General features: G+C 39.0%; 3 protein-coding genes across 4 annotated transcripts in view; all 3 read right to left on the reverse strand.

The window, feature by feature from the left end:
* LOC136997325 (transcription initiation factor TFIID subunit 7-like) overlaps positions 1–27,761 on the reverse strand; it is a 297,656-nt gene that overhangs the window by 160,181 nt on the left and 109,714 nt on the right. The gene's annotated exons all lie outside the window — the stretch shown is intronic.
* On the reverse strand, positions 3,766–6,716 carry LOC136998926 (histone H1-like protein HC2). Its single transcript, XM_067352309.1, has 4 exons — positions 4,906–6,716; positions 4,545–4,839; positions 4,235–4,361; positions 3,766–4,160 (listed from the first exon to the last, which is right to left on the reverse strand). Exons 1-4 carry the CDS (start codon positions 4,975–4,977, stop codon positions 4,151–4,153), a joined length of 504 nt encoding a protein of 167 aa, XP_067208410.1. The 5' UTR covers positions 4,978–6,716; the 3' UTR covers positions 3,766–4,150.
* The window catches only part of LOC136997247 (atos homolog protein A-like), a 73,615-nt gene continuing 71,905 nt past the window's right edge, over positions 26,052–27,761 (reverse strand). The window contains exons 7-9 of one of the 2 annotated variants that reach the window (XM_067347766.1): positions 27,492–27,630; positions 27,132–27,294; positions 26,052–26,224 (exon numbers count right to left, since the gene is read on the reverse strand). The gene's annotated coding sequence lies outside the window, so the exon portion shown is untranslated. Of the gene's footprint in view, positions 26,337–27,131; positions 27,295–27,491; positions 27,631–27,761 lie in introns of both variants that reach the window. The other variant, XM_067347765.1, reaches the window with a different exon arrangement.

Consider the following 27,761-nt stretch of genomic DNA (forward strand, 5'->3'; position numbering starts at 1 on the left):
TTAGCAAGTGGGTGGAAATGACGCCCTTACGCCGAGCCACGGCCCCAGCAGTCGTGCGCGAAATCACCCAGAGGCTGATCTACCGACATGGGACACCCCAGGAGATTACATCAGACAACGGCACCCAGTTCACATCACGGGAATTCCGGGACCTATTAGAGGCATTCGGCATTCGACACCGCAAGACACCAGCCTACGCACCCCACTGTAACCCTGTGGAAAGAGCGAACCGAACCATCAAGACGATGATCGCTCAGTATGTGGGGCACGATCATCGCGACTGGGACAAGCGTATACACGCCCTACAGTTCGCCTACAACACCGCACGCCATGAAGTCACAGGCTATACCCCGGCATTCCTCAATTATGGCCGAGAATTAGCCGCACCCCACTTCGAGGACCGAGATTCGACTCCAACGGAAGGCAGGAGTCCCGAGGAAAACCACCGTCAGCTACAAGAGGCCTTTGAGGTCGTCCGTATTCAACTAGCCAGAGCGTTCCACCGACAGGAAAAATATTATAACCTGCGACGGCGAAGTTGGCGCCCGGAAATCGGAGACCAAGTATGGAAACGCGACCGACCGCTTTCCGCTAAAGCCGACGCATTTAACGCAAAAATCGCGCCGAAATTTATCGGCCCTTTGACCGTGCGGAGAATAATATCACCGGTCATTGTAGATTTACGGAACCCAGCGAATAATAAATGGTATCGGCACGTGCATATACAAGACCTAAAATCGTCAGCGGCTAAGGACGACAACACGGCCGAAATCACGATAAAAACGCCTCGGAATGCCGAACAGGCGTCACCCCCCCACCACCGAACCACCGTCGCGATCGCCGATACGCGGCGCGCCCGCGTATATGAAACCGCCCATAAGCCCCACACACAGTACTAATCGCAATGTCTTCCCAAGCAGAGATAGTACGAGATCTCTTCGGAGAGATCTCCAGTTCGGATGAAGACGTACCCGCATGTGCGGCCGTCGCACTTGTGCCAAATATCCCGGCCATCGGCACCCGAATCCAACGATCGGACACCGAGCAACGACGGAAAATGGCATGGCTGACATCGCCGCCGCCGATCCGACCACGCCGTCGGAGCAATGTCGAGCTACGGGCCTTACAATCCGCCGCCGGCCCTCGATCATCAACGACGACGACGATGACGATTCTGCGGGAGGCCGCCACAACCCCGCCTTCAGCGCGAACCGGCCGATCGACCACCCCGCGAGGAGCCACCCTGGCCCCGACCCGGACACCGCGCCGGCGCTTGACCACCCGGACGCCCGCAACCAACGCTTCTGATCCTCCGGCAGCAACAACGGCCGACCAGCACCACCCGGGGGAGAGTCCACCGCCGGTAGATGTTCAACTGCCCGACGGCACGCGGACCCAAGTGCCGTATTGGGCCGCCCACCGCAGCCGTAAATACCACTTAACCACCCCCGCCGGAAGATGGCTGGTGCGATTCAACGACTGCGGGCAACTACGGTCGGCGCATATAATCACGGCAACCGTCGCGACTCCTCTCAAAAAAGGGAAGTGATGTAACACGCACAAAGTACGCACTTCGTGCGTGTTACTAGGCCCATTGCGCGCCGGGCCACGTACCGTACCGCGCCCGAGCCGCCGCACCGCACACCGCAGATCGAGCCGCCGATCCGGCTACCGAGTGGGGCGCGGCAGTATAAAAGGCCGTTACTCCGAGCAATCGACACCGTTCCCGGTCTGCTGTGAGCACGCAGCAGACGTTCCCCGCTGGACTCAGGGCGCACTCTGACCCGGCATTTCCTAAGCCTGCTGTGAGCTCGCAGCAAGCACTCCGAGTTGGAATCAGGGCGCACTCTGATCCAGCACTTCCGAACACCGTCTGCTGTGTGCACGCAGCGGACACTCCGAGCCGGACTCAGGGCGCTCTCTGACCCGGCCCTATCACCTGGTTCCAATCTTGGCCCCGCTCCGTTCCGACCCTCACTTTACGCGTCCTCCACGTCGGGCATCCGCGCCCAAATCGTTATTTTGATTTACCAGCGCCGCTCATTCTTGCTATCCGCGCCGCTTCACTTTGTTTTGTTATTACCAGCGCTGCTCATTTCTGAGCTCATAGCGACACCTACCCTCGTTTCTTTTTCCGCTTAACTCTTTCTTTTATAACAGCGCCGCTCATTCTTGCTATCCGCGCCGCTTTACTTTTTCATTTGTATCAGCGCCGCTCATTCTGGCTAACCGAGCCGCTTCACTTTCCGTTTTTACCAGCACCGCTTAGTCCAGGCTTTTGCGTTTCATGGCTATGGCTTACTTCTTTCTTGTATATATGTAGATAAGTAATAACAGAATATATTTAGTTACGTTGATAATTACTGACTGGTTATTTGGAGTCTCACCCAACCGTATCCCCGAATCCTGGCACCGGCGAGCTTATCCGCGCTAGTCACTTAAGGCAGATAAAACCGCAACGTTACATTTTTATGCACAGAATAATAAAACAAATCAATACGTGTAAAAAACCCATTATTTGAAGAAAAAATATGCAATTTACAATGTACTTTTTTAACAATTATGCGTTTTCTTTATACCACTTGATTCTCATTATTCTAATCATAAAAGTATTACGGTAAGATTATCCAGAACTTAATATTTTTAGAAATATTTAAATTTAAATTTTATATCGAAATATGTCAGATTAAGATATAAAATAACTCGAAAAGTATTAAAAAAAACTTCTAAAAAGTATGAAAAAAAAAAATTATATTCTTTAATCTTGTTAATATTTTATTAACAAATAAACTGCCATATAATAGAATTTTATTAGTATTAATGAACGAAGAACATCTCATCGACGTTGACATCGATCCAGTCGCAAAACTTATAATTTAAATAATTTAATTAATATGTTATTAAGTTAATATAAATGTTACATTCAAAATGTAGAAAAATAATTTAAATTTTGTCACATAATTAATTTTGTACATTTCTGTACATTTTTATATTAACTTAATTACATATTAACTAAACTATTTTACATTATAACACGTCTTGTGTTTTATATAGCATTTAAGTCATGTGAAACAGATGTTTCATTGATAATATTAAAAAATAACTAATAACATAAGTATTGCGTTTGATATCACAATTACGCTAGATGAAACATAATTAGTGTCATTTGAATGTTCTAACTACATTATTTTATGTTTAACATGTCTTTGATATCATATCATAGTTTTTTTCGCATATTTTGTAAAAATTTTAACATAACCGTGATATGAAGCCAAAGATATTTCATATCAGCTATCCATAACTTCATATGAATGGGGCAGTTAAATCAAAGACATGTTACAACTAAAAATATAATAGTTTAATTTGAATATTTGAAATAAAACATAAGTATTGCGTTTGATATCACAATTACGCTAAATGAAACATAATAAGTGTCGTTTCGAATGTTTTAACTAAATTATTTTATGTTTAACATGTCTTTGATTTGATATATAGTTTTATTTTGTATATTTTGTAAAAATTTTAACAAAACTGTAATATCAAACCAAAGATATTTTATATCAGCTATCCACGGCTTTATATCAATGGGGCAGTCAAACCGAAGACATGTTACAACAAAAAATAGTTTAGTTTGAATATTCGAAATAAAACATCTGTTTCACAGAATGTAAGGCCGGTATTCATAGTCCGTTCTTATATTCGAGATCGTCTTAAGCACGGACTTATATTCGCTCTCTTCGTCACACATAGATTGTGTCTGACGAAGAGAGCGAATATAAGTTCGTGCTTAAGACGATCTTGAATATAAGAACGGACTATGAATACCGGCATATGTGTGATACAAAATACTTGTGTTGGAATGTAAGATAATTTAGTTAATATACAACTGACTTAATATAAATGTTACATCCAAAATGTGCAAAAATAATTGAAAAATAATCTCAATTTTGTCACATAATTAATTTTGTGCATTAATATTAACCTAATTACATAGTAACTAAATTATTTCGCATTCTAACACAAGTATTTTGTCACATCACACTTACATTCTGTGAAACAGATGTTTTATTGGTAATATTAGAAAATAACTAAAAAAAACTTTTTCTTGAGCGATGCGACGAGCCGCTTGAACACCATGACTTAATAATACCTAATTGTTTCTGTAAAATAAATGTAATAACTATACATGTAACTATAACTTGTAATTTTTAGAAATTTTTTAATGCTTTCTTACTTTCTTCCTCTGCCTCTTTCCCTGTGTCTGCCCCAGTGATGTGGTGCCATGGATAGCTGATATAAAAATTGCATAAATCTTTCCTGCTGTCGGCGAGCTCCTGCGGCTCTACCTCTCGGTCTATAATCTGTAATTATTAAAATTAATTTAATTACATATGTGTTTTTATAATAGTACAAAGAAAAATATATTCTACGTAAGTACTAAAAAATAGTGTGTAGGAAAATATGCAGTACGTAAGTACTAATAATTATACACTATGTAAGTACTAATATATGGTACAATCTTTAATGGATTAAAATTATGTTACCTTGTCTGTTTTGTTTCGATGATATTGAACCAGCGGCGACGGGACCGGCGGCGACGGAACCGGCGGCGACGGAACCAGCGGCGACAGAATCAGCGGCAACGGGACCGGCGGCGACGAAACCGGCGGCCACGTCCCGAACGGCAACGGTACGGGCGGCGACGGAATCAGCAGCCACGTCCCGGACGGCAACGGAACGGGCGGCAACGGAACGGGCGGCGACGGAACGGGCGGCGATTAAATCGACGTCGACGTCGACATCGCCGTTGAGGAGAGATTCTTCGTTCATCATTAGTATCTGCAATTTTATTGTATTAATTTTATTTGTTAATAAAATATGAACAATATTAAAAGAGTTACTTACATCGTCCTCCATCCTCATGCGTTCACAAATGTCGAAGCGGTCCGCCATAGGTCCCCACAGGGCAGAGATCATTGAAGATCATTGAATCAATAATTAGTACAGATTTGAAACTTTCACAATAATATTGTCGTCACTTCGACAGCCGGTAATGTAGTTTGCAGTAAGTTCGTGTAAATGTACATTATGGATTTAGTTATCATCGAGATTATCGATATAAGTAGATCTATATGTCGCAACTATGAATTCGGGATATCAATGTTCAGTACTTCATTGATCAGTGAGTGTAAATATTGACGACAGAGTGTACCAGGTTAACTGCTTAAGTAATGTTTGGTATAAAGAAGTGGCTAACTACATAAGTAAGTAATGCATAGTTATTATTGTTACATTACCTTTCCATTTATTTTATGTATTATCTTGTAATTATTGTATATGCTTTCTTAACTTTTACAGGTATTTGTCGATATGATTTTCTTGCGCTTACGTTTCCATTTAATATTATACATTAGACAAACGAAATCGTTGTAATATAATGGTTTATTGCCTTCTTACATAAATACAGTTCGTCGAGTCAATTTAATTGTCTTAGGAAATAAATTAGTTCTGCGATTTATTTATCATTGATGAAAACATATTTCTTTAAAAATTCAGCAAACCGTTGCTTGACCAATAAATAAAGTTAAATTTACTTATAGATATACAGACACATGTGCAACAATTTTTGATATTCTGTTTTTCTATCCATTAGAATTTGTTCTGTGGGAGTTACATAGAAGAAACCTGAGCTATAAAATAAAATAAATCTGCGGCTTTATTTTACTTTGAAGATTTTTACGCAAATACTGTAATAGTACAGACTTTCTGAAGCTTACTTATATATTATCTATACTTTCTGGAGTTTAAAATCAGGTAAGAAATAATTACTATTATTAACATTTCCATTTATTCTATTTATGTATTATCTTGTATAATTATTGTATACATATGCTTTCTTAGCTATCACAGGAATTATTGAGTAGATATGATTTTCTCGCGCTTACGTTACCATGTAATATATTATGCATTAGACCAGTGCTCGGAATTAGTTAAACATTTGAGCCGATTTCCGCGGTATACGCCTCCTTTCCTCTTCTTACCGCGCGCGCCGCAGCCGCTAGGGCCAGCGCCGCCGAGCGTTAGGAGCAGCATTATCTGATTATGAGTGGGTTTTTCTCCCTATTTATTAAAATTTAAAAAAATGTATTAAAATTTATTAAAAATTAATTTTTTATTTTTAAATTTATTAAGTGGAATTTATTAAGTGGAAATATTTCAATAGATTTCCATGTCACCTATGAGGTACTAATGTTAACGCTTTTTTTTAAAAGTGGTTTCCCCCGTAGGCCTATTCCACTAAAGATAAAAATAACAAATTCTTAATTTAAAAAAAATATATAAAAGAGATTTTCTTAATTAGATTTTCTTGGCCTTTTATGAGAATGAACAATTGATGCAATAATGTAGATAGAAACCACTTAAAAAAAAACGCGTCAGCATTAGTACCTCATGAGTGACGTAGAAATCTATTGGAAATATTTCCACTTATTAAATTTAAAAATAAAAAATTTATTTTTAATAAATTTTAATACATTTTTTAAAATTTTAATAAATAGGGAGAAGAACCCACTCATAATCAGATAGTGCCGCTCCTAACGCTCGGCGGTGCTGGCCCTAGCGGCTGCGGCGCGCGCGGTAAGGAGAGGAAAGGAGGCGTTTACCGCGGAAATTGGCTCAAATGTTCAACCAATTTCGAGCACTGCATTAGACAAACGAGATCGTTGTAATATAACAGTCTACTGCTTTCTTACATATTTCTTGGAACATATTTCTTGGAAGATATTTCTATTATTGATTTGTTGAATTTATTATTGAACAATTATTGCAGTTGTTTAGTTAATAAAATTTTATTTATTATTAATATATATACATATATAGGGTGCAGCATTTTAATTCAGACTCCAAAATATACAAGGTGTTTCTGAAAGGTCTTCTCAAACTTCAAAGGCGTATTCTAGCGGTCATAAGGATGAAAAAAGTTCTTATGAACGTGTCCTACAACGCTTTCTTTTCGAGATACCTTTTTTTCTCGACAATACTGTTCTTGGGCGCTGAATTGCGGCTGGCGAACATTTCGAACATTTACTTTGATTGTTTTTTGGATTTAATACTGCACTTTCCAATAAAATTAAAAATTTTATTAAAAATTAAAAAATGATTGTATCTTGAAAAGGAAACATTGCAGGACATATGTTTATAGGAATTGTTTTCATCAGGACCGCTAGAATACGCTGTTGAAGTTTGAGGAAACCTTTCAGAATCATGTATAAAAAATAAAAATGAAAAGAAATGTTTTAAACAAAAGTTGTTTGCTTCATAAAAGAAAAAGAGATAGAGATATTAGTTACACCTTGGGTGGAGATGCTTCAAAGATTTGAAGATCAATCAAGTTTTCTTAAATGGAACTCTTCTAAGTTTTTTATAAATCGATTCTTTACCATATTCGACGTAAGAAGTTGTAATGGTAGGATGGCCAAAAATTGAATAGTTTAGGAGAATTTTTATACTTTAATTTGACATAATTTTACATAAAGTATGAAATATTTCGTAATATAATCATTTGTCAATTATCTTATCTATATACTCTTCTGCACAAAATAATGAGAGGAATCAATTGGTATATAAAAAACACAGTTATTTTTAAGAAAAAGTATGATAATTTGCAACAAGCAGTAACATATTTTTTTTTAAACATTGATTCCTCTCATCATTTTGTGCATAAAAGTATTGAGATAAGATAATCGAAAAATGAATATTTAACGAGATTCTATTGTTATAATTTTTTACATCGAATATCGCGAGGAATCGATTTATTTAAAAAAATTAGAGTGGCATTTAGACGTTTCAATTTAAATGCCGCACCCTGTAGGTTGTATATACAGTGTGTCCCAAAAGTTCAAAAACTGTTAAATATCTCGAAAATAAAACATTTTTTTATTTATAGGAAAATGTTTTAGAAAAAACTTGTTCGCTTTGAAGAAGAAGCAAGGAAAAGGATATTAGTTTGACTATGAGTGAAGGCGCTTCGACGATTTGAAGGTAAACCTCGTTTTTTTAAATGGAAGTGCTCTAATTTTTTTATATAAATAGATTCCTTGCAATATACGCTGTTAAAAGTTATAAGGGTAGGATGGTCAAAAATGGAATAGTTTTCAAGATATATTATATGCATATGTTTATTTTTATTTGACATAATATTTCTACCTGAATATTTATAAGCACAAAATAATGAGAGGAACAAATTGGTGTAAAGGAAACACATAGTTGTTTTTAAGAAAAAGCATGAATTTGCAACAAGCAGGTACATATTTTTTTTTAAAACTATTTATTTCTTTACACTAATTGATTCTTTTCATTATTTTGTGCATACAAGTATGCAGATAAGGTAATGGAAAAATGACTATTTTACGAGATATTTTATTGTTTTAGTAAAATTATGTTTTAACCGGACAAAGCAACTTCATGACAAAATATCACTCTATCACTCACCGGTGTAGAATAACGCTTTTCATTTCAACGGTCGTCAGCTAATTTAACCTTTAATTAGCAAGGTATCCGGTATCCTTGGTCCTGTTGCCATCTATCTCGTCGGCGCCTGTTGGCAGCAACCCGTCCTGGCAGACATCCTTCCAGCACAGCATTCAGTCCTCTGAACTGCATGTGTCGGTGTTACAAACCGCCGGAGATGATCTCTTGAGTAATCCAATTTGTGCACTCGCGCACTGGGTCTCAAGCAGTAACTAGGTTTACCGTAATGTGTCTCTTTTTTATTTTCAGGTGCTGTACTTCCACCCGCTTCTGGATCCGCTGCTGCTTCCACCAGGTAAGTATGATTATTAATCATTTAACTTATTAATGTTTATTTTTTATCGTACAGTCCCCTTCTCTCATCCCGCTCAAGGAGATTGAGGATTGTTTATAGGAGGGATGATAAATCACATACACTTTCCACATTTTTAATTAAATAGATTAAAAATGAAATTTATTAAAAATAAATTAGAACACTTATTTGTGTATTGATTTATAACAATCCAGTCTGCGCTGGTTATGCCGCACATGATTATACAATGTAGCGCGCACTTAATATTAATCGCGATGACCCACTTGAGTCATGATCGCGTCGGATAAAAATGCGATGCTCTCATTGAGAGCTTCAGCCGCTCGGACTGGTTGAACTCAACTAACTTACTGGGTTATTCCGGCTTCCTTTTTATACTCGGGAAGCGTGCGCTCCCTTCTCTTACTTCGTCGACCAATCAGAGCTGGTTGCTATCGAAGCCAGAATCCTCCAATGAGAAAACGAGTTTCTCGGTTACCGTCTTCGGGCATATGTCGGTAACATTATTAATGCTATTTGTATTTCTTTATTTATTTTAGATTTAACTTATGTACTACGTTTATAATTATGTATTTAATGTACCGTAAATGCTAAAATAAATTAATCGTTGTCAGATCGCATTCTGACAATTCGCTGACTAGCGCGTATAACAAAATAATTTGCTTATCAATATAATTGATTGTTTTTATATGGAATACATACAGTTATGCTTCCGATTTGTAATTATTACCTTTTTATTGTATTTTATAATACTTAACTTTAACGACTTATTTGTCGAGGCTTGCCGCTACTTGTTGCGATTTACCTATTTTATATCTTATTTTGTAATTTTATGTCTAAGGTAATAATTAGGTTACAGAGGTCGTTTGACATGTAAAATTATAATTTATTAGGATAAATATAACATTGTACATCTATTCTATCTTATGACTACTTTTATTGGATTTGGGTTACTTGCGCCCGTTACCCTTTCGTCTGTACCCGTTCTTCCGTTTTCCGTTTCTCGGGCAGTGGTGATGCCGGCTGCATTCCCCCTTCTCCGTTGGTGTCCATTTTTTGGTCTGCCGATGGTCTCGTTCCGAGAATGGGAGACTCGGTTATTCGTTTTTGCTGTTTGATTTCTTCCTGCTTCCAGTGTCTGCGTGTTTTGGAAGATTTGTAGCGCATCCTTGCTTCGTCCGAATCGTCAGACGATTGTTCCTTGTATAACTTCTGCATTATGGATGCTATTCTTCTTTTTTTGTTACAGGATCTGTTCTGGTCGGTGATCCCTGATGACGTGCTCGGCATCATGTATCTCTGGTTTTCCAGTATTTCTTGCAACTCTTTTTCAATGCGTTTTTGCGTTTTTGTTGCTTTTTGGGTTTCCTCGTTTTTTGATTCTCGAGTACTTTCCGTTTTTTCTGTTTCTGGAATCGATTCTTCATTGATGTCCAAGATTTCGCGTAAACGTTCTTCCACGTTTTGTTGTGTTGTTTGCGGTATATTTAACTTCGTCGGATTTACGCTTGTTTCTGACACGCTGTCTTTAATTTTTGACACCCATGTCGCGTGTACCGTTCTGGTAGTTTTTCCGTCTTTGAAATTGTATGTTATCGCGAATGGCTTCTTGATACACTCGGCAATTGACAGTGTTGAGTGCATCTCGAAGGATGTTTTTATTTTAATTATCGGCTCACCTTTGTCGTTGAACATTGTGATGTTGTCGACTGTCGGATGTTGCTTGCCGAATATCTCTGCTAACTCTTTATCGAATTTTTCGATGTTTTCTTCTCCCTCGCTATCGGTGTAGTCGTCTGGGATGTTTGAGACGTCGTACTTGAGCTGCATGAGTTTGTCGATACGTTCTTTCTTGCGTCTTTCCGCTAGTAGTCCTTTTCGTTTTCTGAGCAGTAGGTCCTTTATTTCTTGCTTCAGTCTTTCTTCCTGCTCGTCTAGTACTTTCAGACTACATTCTTTTTGCGTTGCCATTTTTGATGCGTTTGGCTCGGTGGTTGGCGCGGTACTGAATGTCGATCGCTCTGCCTCGATCAGTGATGCGATATCTACTACCGGGCTCGCGGCTCTCGAGCCCCAACACAAGTAAGAAGCGCTTACGTCACGCGTCTGTGTGCGCTCGGCCGTTCGGCTATAGAGAGAGAGCGGACGTCTCTGTCTTGCTACCATCGAGCCGACGTAAACACATTGCGGACGGCAAATGCTCAGAAACAAGCGCTTTTAATCGAGTAAGGCGAGTAAGGCCTAGCAAATTCGAAATCCCGTATTCGAGACTTGATTTTTGCAACTTTTTTTTTTCTTTTTTCCACATTTGTTTCTAACAGTGTAAGTTAGTTAATAATGTTTTTTTGGCTAAAAAATATTATTTCGTATATTAATAATATATTTGCATATGTTAAATTAATAACTAATTATTTTAAAAAGAATACTGATTTGCTATTATAAATAGAAAAATGAAGTCATTTTACAACATACATATTGCAACAAAGTGCAATTTAACATGTGCAATTATTGTTAATAAATATAAAATAATATTTTTTAGCCAAAAGCATTATCTAATGATTCACTTGATGGTACAGTGCTAAAAACAAATATCAAAAAAGAAAAAAAATGTTACAAAAGCAGTTTTCAAACACAAGATTTTCAATATTCCTGCCACTCGCCTTAATCGATTAGCCACGCTTCTTAACATTTATCTCTATCGAAAGATTACACACCTGGAAAATTTTTAACTATTTATTTTAAATTACTGCATATTAGCAAGAGTTACTGTACTGTGGAGATTAGTGGAGAAATGGTAACATACAATGCAGTCAAATACATCTTACAAATGCAGTCAAATAGATCAAAGATTTATTGCACTCTTGTTAGCATGTTAAAGTATGTGTAGCGTATTATTAGTTCATTAGTAATTTTAAGTGTTTATAATAGTGGTCTTCGAGGCCCTCGATCATCAGCGCTGTCCGCTCCACCTGGTTGACGCTGAACGAACCATTCACGTTCTGAGATAGAAAGTTTTTCCACTCGTAATATTGCTTTAGTTTTTGTTTATTAATGACCATCGGTTTGTTATTGACAATCATTAATGTTTCTTCCGCTCTAGATAGTACGGAATTGTTTTCCCCGTTTAATTTTAGGGTTTCATTCATTTCGTTATTTTGTTCGTCTTCGTCGTCCATTTCCATTTTAATTTCCCTCATGAACGGTGATTCCTCGTCCATTTTTTTTAGGATTGCTTCTGGTACGACTGTGATTACGTTGAGTGATGGCATTTCCTCTTCTTGAGTATATTTCAAAGTAGGATCTTTATGTGGACGTAGTTGTCTCGAGTTGTAGACTCCTATTGGTTGTCCTTCCGTGTCTGCTATTAAGTATGCATTTCTACGGATTATTTGTTGGATTACGTACGGTCCGTCGTATACGAGATGAATTTTCCGTGTTAGTCTTCTACTCGCATCGGATCGTCTATGTAGTTTTATCCATATTTTGGTGCCGATTTCGTATTCTTCCGCTTCCTGATGTTTGTCTGCTTGTATTTTCCTCACAGCTGCTTTCCTTTTCAGGTGTTTACTAACCTCTTCTATTTTTTGTTCCAGGTTCGTCTGCTCGGGTTCTTCCGGATACAGCGTTGGATCTAGTTCGAGGCTTAATTGTAATTTTGGGTGTAAATCGCTCGGATTACAACCCGTGCTACTGTGGGCCGTGTTATTGACAATTTTTTCGAAACGGGTAAGTATTCTATCCCACTGTGTTTGTTTCTTATGGAAATACGCTCTTATGACTCTACCTAGTTCGCGCATTACGCGTTCGACGGGATTGTTCTGCGGATTATACGGCGATGTACGTCTTACATTAAAACCCGATTGTTCGGCAAATTCTTTCCATCGATTGGTTATGAATTGACCGCCATTGTCGGTAAGTATTACCTCTGGAATGGTTACTTCTTGAAAGTATTTTGTTTCGATCGCATCAATTATCGAGTCTAGCTTTTGATTCTTTAGTGGATAAAATTTTGTTAACTTACTAAATTGGTCTAATAATACCAAAATGTATTTGTTTTGATTTCTTGTGACTGGTAACGGTCCAAATAAATCTAACGATATTGCTTTATTTTTACTTTCGGGAAGTTCATAATATTCCAACCCTCGCGTAGGTCTTGTATAGTACTTTGTTGCTAGGCAAACGTTGCACGACGCTACGACGTCTTTGACAATTCGTTCAAGATTATTAATTTTAAAGAAACGCTTCGCGAATTCTTTCACTTTGTCCGTACCGAAATGTACCAGGTATCTGTGAATCAGATCAATTAAATTCCACGAGGCATCGTCTGGTGCTACGATTCTTTCCTGCGGTCCTTGATCGATTCTTATCAATCCTTCTCGGATATGATACTTCTCAGGGAATTCTTCCAGAGAGTCTGCTAGGTTTTCATCCGCGGCTTGAGATTCTCGCAGCATACGCGTCCATTCCTCTGAGTTACTCCCGTCATCATGGTTTAGAATCAAGCAGATCTTAGGATCGCCGTCTTCTTGATCCGTAGAGTTCCTCGTCGGATGTTGTCTTGACAACGTGTCAGCGATATTGTTTTCTCTTCCGGGTATGTGTATTATTTCCAGGTCAAACTCCTGCATGAACGATAACCAGCGGGCTATGCGTTCGCTCGATTGCGCACACGAGCTCACGAATTGTATCGCTTTATGGTCGGTGTGAACGCGAATCTTTCTTCCCATGAGGATTGTATGCCATTTTTTGAGTGCGAATACTAACGCTAGGCATTCCAATTCGGTGATTGTATAGTTTTTTTCAGCGCTTTTGAGACTTTTGCTCGCGTAGCCGATTGTGTATTTTTTGTCGTCTTCGTCAAATTGGTAAAGTCGCGCTCCAAGTCCGGTTTTCGATGCATCGATGTACAAACCGAAACGTAAGTTTGGTTTTGTTAGGTACAACGTTGGCGCTTCGTCAAATGCGATCTTTATATCGTTGAAGGCTCTTTGATGATCGTCGCTCCATTGGAATTTAACATCCTTTTTGAGCAGGTTTTCCAGAGGCTTGGTTAATTTGGTGAGGTTCTTGATGAATCTTCGATCCCAATTGACTAACCCTAGGAAGGCTTGCACCCCCTTCTTATTTGCAGGTTTTTTGAAGTTTTTAATGGCTAGACGCGTGTCTTCGTTTATGTTTGCGCTTATCTCGTCGAAAGTATGGCCCAAGAATTTAATCTGGTTGCGCATAAATTCGCATTTGTCTTTGTTGAGTCGGAATCCTGCCTTTTTTAGTTTTTCCAGAACATAATCAATATGATATAGATGCTCTTCTTTGGTATTTGACGCTATGAGGATATCGTCTAGATAGACTATGACAAAGTCAATTGCCTCCTCGTTGAGAGTCTTATTCATAGCTCGCGTAAATGATGCTCCAGCTGTTTTGATTCCAAATGGCATGCGTTTAAAAACGTAGGATTGGTTGTCGAATAGGAAACCTGTGTATTTGCGACTTTCCTTAGCCAATGGTATTTGCCAGAAGGCTTTTGTGACATCTAGTGTCGTGAAGAATTTTCGATTTCCCATTTTCTGGAAAATCTCTTCAATTGTGGGTGGCTGTGCATGATCATTTTTCATACGTTTGTTGAGCTCTCTCGCGTCTAGGCATATACGGATATCTCCAGACTTTTTTACTACCGCAACGAGCGGGTTTATGTATTGCGTGCTCGCTTTTTCGATTATATTTTGGCGTTCCCAATCGCGTATATTTTCGCGTACCGTTTCCCTGTGTTTCTCGGGTATGGGATACGTCTTTTTCTTGAAACCGCTTTCTGTGTTCATTTCGATCGTGTGTTTATAGTTTTTTATTCGACCGATTTCTTCGTTGAACACTTCGCTATGTTTCTTTAGAATATCATCAAGATTCGCGCCCCCTTCTAATTTGGTTTTTATGGCGTTCATCTTATAATGATTAATTTTTCGAATCGTATCGTCGAAGCTTATTTTAAACTTATCAGGCTTATATTCGATTGTTGCCGCGTGCTTCTTTAGCATGTCGTTGCCGAGTATTATCGGGTAGGACAATTTTTCCACGACGTAGAACTGCTGAAGTATGTTCGTGCTTGCGATATCGAATTTTAATTGGGCTTTGCATGGTACTGCTATGCCTTTTTCTCCGAATGCACCTTTCAGGTTGCATTTTTTTATCGGAATTGTTTGTATGCTTTCCTGATTTTTGATCAGTTTATCTAGCGTTTCTTTCGAAATCGCTAATACTTGAGCACCTGTGTCTATTAGGGCTTCTATTTTAGTCTTCCCAATTTTTATCAGGATTAATGGATCGTTTGCGATCGGTTTCGATGCGCTATCGTCCGTTTCGTCGAGCTCATTTACGAGTTCTCGCGTTCTGAGAATGGTAATGTTTTTGGAATTTTTTCCTGCCATCTCTTTTGGTTCGACCTTTTTCGGATATTTGATATCTTTTTGATCATTTGTTTTCGGATTTTCCTCTTGGATTTCCTCGTCATCGGAGTACTGAGGTGGTTTGTCCCTTGCATGAGTTTGCGGGCTATCCTCTTGAATTTCCTCGTCATCGGAGTACTGAGGTTGAGTGTCCTCTTTATTTTTATTCTCATTTTGAGAATTTAGGAGTACTTTAGGCTCTTTCCCCTTTTTAATCGTAGAGACCCTTTTGTTTTGACTCGCCCTTTTCTCTTCGGCGGTTGTTTTAGCTTTCGCACCTTGGTGTTTTCGCTCCGTCTTAGATTTTACGTTGGGTTTTTTAGAGTCGTTATCGCTGTTGCTTGCGGGAAACTCCACTTTAGGGTTCTGAGTTGTCTTCCCCCTTCTGCTCTCCTCTAGGTTGGTGTGCCAAGGTAGAGCTTTTGGTTCGACTTTTGGCTTGTTGAATTTTGCGTATCTGTCTTGATAACGCGGTTTTTGCTCACGGCTTTTTCCAGAGTCCGCTCTCTTGGTTGTCGAGTTTGTTTGCAAGGCTCTTTTTTCACCGGTTTGCATTTTGGACGTTGTCTCCTTTTCGTCTTGGATTTCCTCTAATAAGTAGACTAGATCCATCAACGTTGTTGCCGTCGTTGACCTTATTTCTCTCGCGATATCTCTATCGAAGTGTCGTTTGATGCACCTGATGAGTTCTTTATCGCTCATTGGTGGGTTAAGAGTACGAGCCTGCTTTGCCATATTTAATGCGTAGTCGCTCATGCGCATGTTTTTTGCGGCTTTGTACCTTCCGGTATAGAGCTTTTCGCGGAAGCGTGCTTGTTGGTCGTCTCCCCAATAGAATTTTACAAATTCTTCTTTTGCTTCACTTATGCTCGTGAAGTCTTGTAGCTCCCACCATGTAGAAGCTTGTTCTCGCATGCATTTTCCGAAGAAATAAAGTTGTTCGGATCTCTTGATCCCTTCATATTTTGCAGTGCTTTCAAACTTTTTGAGGAATCTTATTGGGTTTATCGCGTCGGATTTTCCCGTAAATTTGATGTCCTCGAATGGATTTTTGAGCCAACCGCCTCGAGGTAAGCGAATTCCCGTTACCGCCGCTTCCTCGTCGAAGCTTGAGTCGGTCGTGTTGTTTTCGCCGCTTACTCGCCTTTTAGGTTTTCGCGGTTCACGCCGTTCACGAAACTCGTCGGAAGTTTTTATCGCTTTAATAACGTTCACAAGCGCGTCCTCTATTCGTTTAAAGCGTTCGTTAAATGACTCGTTTTTCGTTTCTTCACGTGCGGTACTTGTTTCTAGCGATGTTTCGGTGGTTATTTGCTGTTTTTCCTGTCTAAGATCTTGAGCTTCGCGTGGAAATACGAGTGTTTTACCGCTTCTCAGGGTTCTTGTCGGCGAATGGATCACCTTTCCCCCTTTTCCGGCAATTTCCTCTTGATCCTTATCCATTTTGGATTGTTTTTGGACCGTTTAAATATTATCCGATTTAAACTTCTTGTCAGTACGCGTTTTATGGCTTGGAATCTTGTTGGACCCAATTGTTTTGCCCGGTATGAATTTTGCGAAGTCGAATTAATATTTTGATAATTAACCAATTTACACTTATGCTTGAAATATTAATTGGCAGTCTGAAATCGTGAAAGATCCAGTTTTTATCGCCTATTCGAGACTTATTAAGTCGGAGAATTATTTTGATTTAAAAAAAAATTTTCGGTATTATTGACCACTCGCTCTTTTAAGATTCTTAATTTTGACAGTACTTTTATTATTGCTAAAATAAATTAATCGTTGTCAGATCGCATTCTGACAATTCGCTGACTAGCGCGTATAACAAAATAATTTGCTTATCAATATAATTGATTGTTTTTATATGGAATACATACAGTTATGCTTCCGATTTGTAATTATTACCTTTTTATTGTATTTTATAATACTTAACTTTAACGACTTATTTGTCGAGGCTTGCCGCTACTTGTTGCGATTTACCTATTTTATATCTTATTTTGTAATTTTATTTCTAAGGTAATAATTAGGTTACAGAGGTCGTTTGACATGTAAAATTATAATTTATTAGGATAAATATAACATTGTACATCTATTCTATCTTATGACTACTTTTATTGGGTTTGGGTTACTTGCGCCCGTTACCCTTTCGTCTGTACCCGTTCTTCCGTTTTCCGTTTCTCGGGCAGTGGTGATGCCGGCTGCAATGTCAACGTATAAAATATCTCATAAACTATTTAATTTGTGGCCATTCTACCTATATAACTTTTAACACCGGATATTGCGAGGAATCGATTTATAAAAAAATTAAGATAGAGTTCCATTTAAAAAAACTAGATTGACTTTTAAATCTCTGAAGCGCTTTCATCCAAATTAATATGTCCATTTTTTTCCTTTTTCGAACCAAACGTCTTTTGTCTAACACATTTTCCTATAAAATGTTTTATTTTCGAGATATTTAATATAAGTGTAGAATTTATGGAATAATTTTTTTTTTATAAGCAAGGTTTATAAACAGGATTTATTTATATAGAATAGAAACAGCAAAAATTTTTAGGAGATTGCATTGATGATTTAGTGATAATAAATAAATACTATTTTTAAATGTTAATGTAATTACTTGATTTTCAACTATTCAGAAATACTATACAGAAGATAAATGTAGCTTCACTTCTTTATAAGCAAATTTTCTGCAATATTTTATTTAGTATAATAATTTTAAATCTCTGCATATGTTTATTAAAATTATTTTAAACTGTTTGCTTGCTTATTGCAAAAAAACTTGTACAACGTTTACAATTATTAATCTAAAATTTATAACTTGTTTGTTTTACGTATTAATACACTTTTTTTATTTTTCAGATCCAGAAAAAAATTAGAAAAAATAATCGGCTGCTCTGGCGCTGTATAACGGCTGCCGTAAGCGCTGAATTAAAATATCGGCTGCAATAGCGCTGAGTTTTGGCCCTGGCTGGCTTGTCCTAGGCGCCCAATTAAAAAATCTGATATAGAATTCTGTAACTTTAATTATTCGTTTAAGGTGATTGTGACACTTGCATGACTAAAAGACTGCCCTAAGCGCCATATATCTGTATAAGGCTGCCCCGAGCGCCAGCTCAAAATGCATCATCAGTGTCACAAGTTCTATTATGGCAATAAGGAAAAAGACATTTTGATTTCCGAAGAATGGTTGACAGAAACGATGATAGATAGTTCCCATGCGTTACTCGAAAGAAATTCTGAATATGCACCTCGACCTGTATGGTTGACGATATTTCCTGATCAGATTGTTCCACTCGAAAATCTAAAAAAGAAGCATTTGCAAATACTGCACAGTAATTTCGCGAGCGGACATTGGGTTACTTGTCATTACGACGCAAAGTCTGTTATTATATATGATTCTCATGAAGGCAGTCGTAATGCTAATAAACAAAATTTGAATGAAGAAATTCGAATTTTTGTGGAGAGATGTTAGGTGTATTTGTAATTTCGCGGACAATTTGTACTCTTCGCCATCTCGCGGTGAAGTGCTGTTATCGATTATCGATGTAATTCGATTCGCTTGTATGTGGCGCCCTTATCAGTTTGTTCTGATATTACGGACTGTATCTCTCTCTGTATAAGCTATCGTCGCCCAAATTTTTGTGTGCCTCGTGTCTGAGTTACTCAGTAATAAATAAGCAAAGTTCTTTATCCTCAATAATTTCGAGTGCATTTAATCAGTCGCACCCTTAACAGGAGATTCCCCACTGCTCATCCTCGCATCAAAATAGTTTCAACCAACAGGTTATGGGCCCAGGCGATGCAAATTGAGCGAATTTTCATCGTGAGGTTAAGTTGCCTCGTGGCTGCGTACGGTTAATGAAAGTTGAAGAATATTGCATCGTAGCTGTGTTAGACAATCCGAGAGCATGTCGGGCGGAACGATGATTAATTCTACAAGAATTGAAGCTTTGTCGAAAGACAACTATGACACGTGGAAGATGCAAGTTGAGGCATTAATGATCAAAAATGATCTATGGGAGTACGTGTCCGGCGAAACCGTGTGTCTTGTGGCTCCCGACAATGTCTCCGCGAGTCAGTTGACAGTCCTAGAGCTAACAATAAAAGAGTGGAAGCGCTTAGACAGGAAAGCAAGGTCAGATCTAATTCTTTCCATACATTCTTCTCAGCTTGCTCAGGTGCGAAATCTCGAGAGCTCGCGCGAAGTGTGGCTCAAATTAGAGTCTATGCTTCTAAAGGTCCTGCTCGGAAGGCCACCTTGTTGAAGCAGCTGATTTTGCAGAGAATGTCGGAAGGAGGTGACGTGCGTGACCACATGAGCCGTTTCTTTGATGCGGTCGACAAACTGGCAGCAATGGAAGTTGAGATCAACGGTGATCTTCTCTCTATAATGCTTCTTTATAGTCTCCCTTCCAGCTTTGACAATTTTCGTGTGGCGATCGAGTCCAGAAATGAGCTACCAAATGTGGAGGCCTTGAAGGTGAAGATACTCGAAGAGTATGAGGTGCGAGTACAGAATCCAATCGCCGATGTCACAGGAGCTCTGGCAGCGAGGCCTACTTTGAGGGGCAAGTCAAATTTCAAGAGGAGCAAGAGCAAGGAACGTGGAGAGGCAACTTCGCAGAACCAGCCGAGAGTTTGGTGCTTCAGATGTCGTAAACCTGGACACAAAAGGCCTGATTGTCCGGAGTTAAAAAGGAATGAGTCGACGAAGCAATCTAACAAATCTAATCAGAAATCTTTGCCTGAGAAACCTAGCGCGTTGGCTGTCGACGATACGTATTTGACGTGCACTGACGCTATACCCTCCAGTCATCAAGCTTTGTGCGCTGGTGTGAAACCGTCGGCGTGGATACTGGATAGTGGATGCACTGCTCATCTATGTGGATGCAAAGATCTATTCGAATGGGTCGATGATTCTAGCAAGGGAAGGCTCAATCTTGCGAATCGAGCATCAACTGATGTCGAGGGTAAGGGGGCCGTAAGAGTCCCCATTACTTGCAATGAAGGTCGTAAGATCATTGAGCTTCAGAATACCCTATTTGTGCCAGACCTCAGAGCTAACCTTATTTCTGTTTCCAGAATTACGGATAAAGGTAATACGGTGACTTTTCAGAGAGAATCTGCTGTTGTCAAGGACAGAGATGGAGCTGTAAAAATGAGAGCTGTGCGTCAGGGTGATTTATACCTAATTCCTGAGGCTGTCGCGTACGCTGGAGTTACACACGTTTCTTCCATGAGCTTGAGTATAATGGAATGGCATGGAAGGTTAGGCCATCTTAATTCAAAGGATCTGATGAAGACGGTTGGAAATCTAATCAAGCCTGTACCCTTGGATGAGAAACTTCAGGCTGTAAAGAACTGTGAAGTATGCTTGGTAGGAAAAATGTCCGCTTTACCGTTTCCTAAAGGGAATCCACCCTGTGAAGAAGTACTTAGAATTATACATTCGGACGTGGTTGGACCGTTCCGCACGCCATCGCCCAGTGGAGCTCGTTATTTTGTCACGTTCATTGACGATTGCTCCCGGATGTGTCAAGTATATTTCCTCAAGGAAAAGAGCGGAGTTCCAGAAGCCTTCAGACTCTACAAGAATAATGTAGAATGTCAAATCGGAAGCAAAGTGAAGATGCTTCAATCAGATAAGGGGACAGAATATTGTAATTCTGAGATGGCTAAGATTTGTGAGGAGAGTGGCATGGAGCAGCGCCTGACAGTCGCGCAGACGCCGCAACAAAATGGTGTCTCTGAGCGTATGAATCGGACGTTACTCAACATGGCGAGATGCCTCCTTCTTCAGTCTGGACTTTCTCGAATGTTCTGGGCTGATGCTGTTGCGACAGCATGTTACATTAGAAATCGCTGTTCTTCAAGCAGCCTTGGAGGAGTTACTCCCTTCGAAAAATGGACCGGGGAATTACCGGATTTGTCAAATCTCAGGATGTTCGGTGCTGAGGTATTCGTCGTCGACAAGGATCCGGCCAAGGATAAGTTGGCACCGAGATCGATCAAAGGAGTTTTCATTGGGTATCCGCGTGCAACGAAGGGCTACCGAGTATGGATGCCTGAGAGACGTAAGGCAATTATTGCTCGAGACGTACGTTTCATGGATTCGGCGCGAGATACTGTCATGGATAGCCAGAAGATCTATGATCTGCTGCCAGACAAATATGGTCGGGCGTCCACAATTCCATCTTCCCCTTTTGTCCCAGGTGAGTTAGCTGAGGTGGGTCGACGATCGTCTCCACGGGCGCTTAATTTTCCATTGCAAAATGTTCCTGGTGGAACACCAATGTTATCAACTCCTCAGAATTCCCGACCGCCTCAGACATGTGATACGAGTCGGCGTGGACGAGGAAGGCCGAGAATATTGCGTACTGGTTCAAGAGGACGTCCAAGAAAATTGTATCAATCGACATGTGAAAGTTCTGGTAGTGAACAGGATAAACCGTCTGTTATGATTGAAACGGAACAAGACGATGACGTGTTCGTGGATGCAACAGGTCTTACGAAAGAAGATACAATGGACGCTTGCGACAACCTTGACCCAGGAGCTGCTTTTGCAGGTACATCAGAAATATCTCTTCGTGAGGCAATGAGAAGCAGAAGCTCTGAAGAATGGAGGAGTGCCATTCTATCGGAGATTGAGAGTCTCGTTAGGAATGAGACTTGGAAGATTGTGAGGGCACCCCCTGGACAACGCAGTGTTGGTTGTAGGATGGTACTCACAAATAAATTCAATCCGGACGGTACAATCCTTCGAAGAAAGGCTCGACTAGTGGCTAAGGGATACAGTCAAATTTATGGAATTGATTTCCATGATACATTTGCGCCTGTCGCTCGACTCGAGTCGCTCCGTTTGATGTTGGCTATCGCGGCTGAATTGGAGATTACAATTTATCAGCTAGATGTAGTGACTGCCTACCTCAATGGTTCTTTGGAGGAAGAGGTGTACATGGATGTTCCGGAGATGCTCGAAGAAATGCTTGAGTGGATGGTGCTTAAAGGGGCGGATCTAGAGCTAAAGGTTCAAGCTCAGAGCATGCTAGACAGTTTAAGATCAGGTGGAAATGCCTGTTTATTGCAGAAGTCTATTTACGGTCTACGACAGGCTGGTCGCCAGTGGAACAAGAAAATAACAGAGAAGCTGAAGAAGAGCTAAAGGTTTAAGCGCTCACCGTAAAGGGTTTTGTTACTACTTGTTTACGTGGGACATCCTTGTGGCTTCAGAAGACACTGATTGGGTTAATGAAATCAAGCAGAAGCTAATGGGTGACTTCGATATCAAGGACTTGGGAGTTGCAAGTTACTGTCTTGGGCTTGAAATTCACCAGGGAAATGGTGAAATCACCCTCTCAAAGAGTGGATATATTAAAGATATTCTCGTTAAATATGGCATGAAGGGGTGTAACCCGGTTTCTACTCCTTCAGAGGTTGGATCGAACAGACCTGCCGATTATAAAGTAAGCAACGAATCGAAACAATGGCCATATCGTGAGCTCATTGGGTCACTCTTGTACTTAGTGGTTGGTTCACGACCGGATCTAGCGAATACGGTCTCTAGATTGGCTCAGTTCATTAACGATCCGCGTGCGGAACATTGGGCTGCAGCCAAGCGAGTGCTCAGATACCTAGCGGGGACAGTGGACCTCGGACTGGCTTATTCCAAGACTGGAGACTCAATGTTTGGATACTCCGACGCTGATTGGGGGGGGGGGGTGTCCTATCGATAGACGGTCGTACTCAGGGTATGCTTTTATTCTCGGAGGGGCCGTTGTGTCCTGGAAATCGCAAAAGCAGCGGGTCGTGGCACTCTCCTCCACGGAGTCCGAATACATAAGTATAACGGAGGCGTCGAAGAAAGCCATTTATCTACAAGGCCTTCTTGAAGAGATGGAATTATCGGGCATGGGTGGCATCACTCTATACGTGGATAACCGTGGCGCTCAGCTTCTTGCTGGTAACAGTATGTTTCACCCACGTACGAAACATATGGATATCAGATACCATTTCATCAGAGATGTTGTGTCTGATAACAAAGTGGTTCTGGAACACATCTCTACAACTCAGATGGCAGCGGATGTGCTCACAAAGTCGCTCCCCAATTCTACTCACTGGAGATGCTTGGAGGAGTTGGGAGTTGTTTGGATCAAGCATAAGAAAGAGAGAGAAACTCTTGTCGGAGTGCAAATTGAGGCGGAGTGTTAGGTGTATTTGTAATTTCGCGGACAATTTGTACTCTTCGCCATCTCGCGGTGAAGTGCTGTTATCGATTATCGATGTAATTCGATTTGCTTGTATGTGGCGCCCTTATCAGTTTGTTCTGATATTACGGACTGTATCTCTCTCTGTATAAGCTATCGTCGCCCAAATTTTTGTGTGCCTCGTGTCTGAGTTACTCAGTAATAAATACCCTGATAGCCACCTGTCTGTGTTGTTGCTGCCACGTTGCCGAAAACAAAGGGCATTAGTTTTCAGCAAATTTAGAACAAGGTGTGTGAGTCATTTGCCTCTGGTATGATATCACATGAATTCAGCATGTGTTGCTGTCAAGTTGCTATGTGTTTGCTGCAATGGTTTATCGCTGTACATAAAGAGCAAAATGACAGCAAGTTGCCAACAACACATGCCGAGTCATAAATTACAGCAAAAATTCAACAGCGTGTCGAAAACGGTTAAATATATTTTTTGCACCCTTACTCTTTTCAAACATATAAAATAATAAGTAAATAAATCCTCCTTTTTGTTATCACCAGAAAGAAAAATTTCCTTATTTATTATTTGACATATATATTATACACTCACCCGAAAAAAAAGCGGTACACTGAAAATGTGGGAAAAATTCATCAAATTTCAACTGACGATAACTTCGTAAATAATAAAGATAGAAAGTTCTATAAAATATGGAAATGAAGCTAAAAATCTCTACTTTAAGAATCAATTTATTTCAATGTTGCAAAATAAATTTATTGAAAATGGCGGATGACAAAGCGCGAGCATGCAAAATTGAAAAATAATGGTTCGAGTTTGCGACGGTGCACGGTATAAACAAAAAATTGTAGCTTATTGGGATCAAAAGCGTACGAAAGTACAGAGTCTCCTCTTTAAATTGCTTTTTTATGCATCTCGATACGATGATTTTTCGCCGAGAGATTCGCATTTGAAGAAAAAGGCAGATTCTTACTTCAAATGCGAATCTCTCAGCGGAAAATCATCGTATCGAGATGCATAAAAAAGCATTTTAAAGAGGAGACTCTGTACTTTCGTACGCTTTTGATCCCAATAAGCTACAATTTTTTGTTTATACCGTGCACCGTCGCAAACTCGAACCATTATTTTTCAATCAATTGTTTTGCATCCGAAGGAGATGTCTGCAGATCTTTTGTGATTTCTTCGCCCTGACTTTTTGTTTATGCTCGACCGCACATTGCGAGAAGAGTGCTTGATTTCTCTTGATCTTTTTCTTTCGAGACGCGTTACTTATTCGTACGACTTCGTCAAAGTAAACAATAATTAATCTTTTCGCATTGAAATTATTGGTCAATTATGGCGACGATAAGTCCTGAAAAAGCTGCTCAAGTTGTAGCGTTAATTGAAGATGGGAGAAGTCGAAGGTACGTTGCTGAGGCACTTGATTTATCAGTGTCAATCGTGCAACGTGCTTATGCTAGGTACTTGGAGACTAATTCTGTCCAAAGAAGACCTGGTTCGGGACGTCCTCGTTGTACGAATGAAAACGATGACCGATTTATTGTTTTAAATTCATTAAGAGACAGACATCGAACGGCTGTTCAAATTCGAAACAATTTAAGAGATGTCCGCGAATGTAATGTATCCGTTGACACTATTCGAAACAGATTAGCGGAACACGGTCTTTTTCCGCGCAGGCCAGCAAATGTACCTTCGCTTATGCGTCGCCATCGCGTAACTCGACTCAATTTTGCTGTCGAGCATGCAGGCTGGACATATGCAGAATGGAGTACCGTTCTTTTTAGCGACGAATCTCGTTTTTGTCTGTATTCTTCAGACGGACGAGAACGAGTATACCGTCGCGTTGGAGAACGATTTGCAGACTGTACTGTAAGTGAGAGGCCTAGAAGTAAGAATCTGCCTTTTTCTTCAAATGCGAATCTCTCGGCGAAAAATCATCGTATCGAGATGCATAAAAAAGCATTTTAAAGAGGAGACTCTGTACTTTCGTACGCTTTTGATCCCAATAAGCTACAATTTTTTGTTTATACCGTGCACCGTCGCAAACTCGAACCATTATTTTTCAATTTTGCATGCTCGCGCTTTGTCATCCGCCATTTTCAATAAATTTATTTTGCAACATTGAAATAAATTGATTCTTAAAGTAGAGATTTTTAGCTTCATTTCCATATTTTATAGAACTTTCTATCTTTATTATTTACGAAGTTATCGTCAGTTGAAATTTGATGAATTTTTCCCACATTTTCAGTGTACCGCTTTTTTTTCGGGTGAGTGTATATATATATAATAGATATGTAAAATAATAAATAAGTAAATTCTTCTTTCTAGTGATAACAAAAAGAAGGATTTATTTACTTATTATTTTATATGTTTGAAAAGAGTAAGGGTTTCAAACGGATACACACACACACACAGCAAAAATATCGAAAATATAATCCGATCGGCAAATATAAACTTGTATTACTAAAATAATTATAAAAAATTTTTTAACTTTTAAGTGAAATTAATCGGGATAAGAAATGATAGGATAAATAAATTGTTGCAATTGAAAATTATGCATATATATTGAAAAATATTTTATTTCTGGTCATTACTATCTAATCATCATCATCATCCTTCTTCTTCTTCTTCTTCTCTATTGCTTATTTCTTCTTCCTCTTCTCTGTTTCTTGTGCCAAATATGGCATCTGCTTCCTCGCGCCGCCTTGTTCGGCGACCTTTCTCTCCTGGTTGTCTACGAACAGAATTTCGCAGTCGTTGTTTAGCGAATCTTATGGATTCTTTCACAGCATCATAAAATTTTTGTTGGTCAGGTACCGCAAAATAAGGGCTGTTTGCTACCGCTTCTAAATTTATGAACAGAATAATAACAAAAAAACGTTAAGAGGATGCTGGAGTTCTGTTTTACCACATGAATGCTGTATTTTTCCTGACTTTTTTCTAACAAATACAGCTTTTTTCTGCCTGCATAGAATTAAAAATCCTTTTGCAGAATTAAAGAGCACACAAAAAGGGAATTCGCGTTGGTCGAAAAAATTCGGAAAAATAAAGTTATTTATAACATTAATTTTTATTGACATACTCTTAGGATAACATGTCTTTTAGAGCTATCAATTTTAGCTTTTTATAAAAGTTTAACGATTTTAATACACCGAATAAGAGCAGCGCGAATTGCGCACTGCATAATAAAATGTTATGGAACCATTAAAATTGGGCTGAAAAGTCTAATGTAAAAAATATTCTTGTCCGACTATTTTTACATACGTGTGCGTCCAATATCGGTATAACAGATGAAAAATAACAGAAGATTAGTTCCAGGATAATATCAGAGAGGCGCTATACAATAATATGCGAATATATACACGCACCACACATACGCATACACAATACATTCATACTTAGATTATGACTTATGCCGATAATATCACTCTAATTTTTAGTTCCATCGAAATGATGGCGCTTTCGCGTCGGAGTTCGTCAGGCACTCCAGCATCCTCTTAAGAAGGAATATATTCCAGTGATTATAAATATTTCATAAATTGAAAACAAGTTGAATATTGTAATAAGTGATACAAGATTTGTTTTTCAATTTTTATTCTTTCAATGCCATTTTAATAATATTATAAATAAAAATATATTACCATATACTGCATATAATAACTGAGTATTATAAAGTTCGAGATTCCGGTCCTTTTCGCCCCATAAGGAATATTTATTTAATGCTTCGTCCGTTATTATTTGTTTCATGCAAAATTTTACACTTTCGTCCAAAGTTTGTCCTCCCAAGTATTTGAGATATGTCACCTAAAATACATTGTATAGGATAATGTAAATATGATAATGTATTTAATTTCTACACAATGACAAGGAAAAAAAATTATATATGAAACAAAATAGAATTCTGTGTTCTGGGAAACACTAGAATATCTATAAAGATTCTTTATATATTCATGTCATTACTATAATATGATTACTGTAATATATTATGCTTTAAGACCTACCACTTCGTTGTACTGTTCTTCGTCAATATTGTCGAAGTTCTGCACTTCTTTGACGGATTTTAATGGAATACAGTGTGGTTTCATTGGCATTTTATTGCTTTGCTTTTTTAACAGTTTATCAAGTTTTTGGGTGATGGTTCTGAAACAGAGTATAATAGCCTAGAGAATATTAATAATAGTAACATCCTCATCTTAAAAATTAAAACGGTTAACATTTTTTCTAGCCATTTATAGTATTTTTATAACATTAATATCTATGTATTCGATCAC

This window comes from Linepithema humile, chromosome 1 (genome assembly GCF_040581485.1).
Source record: "Linepithema humile isolate Giens D197 chromosome 1, Lhum_UNIL_v1.0, whole genome shotgun sequence".
Classification (NCBI taxonomy): domain Eukaryota; kingdom Metazoa; phylum Arthropoda; class Insecta; order Hymenoptera; family Formicidae; genus Linepithema; species Linepithema humile.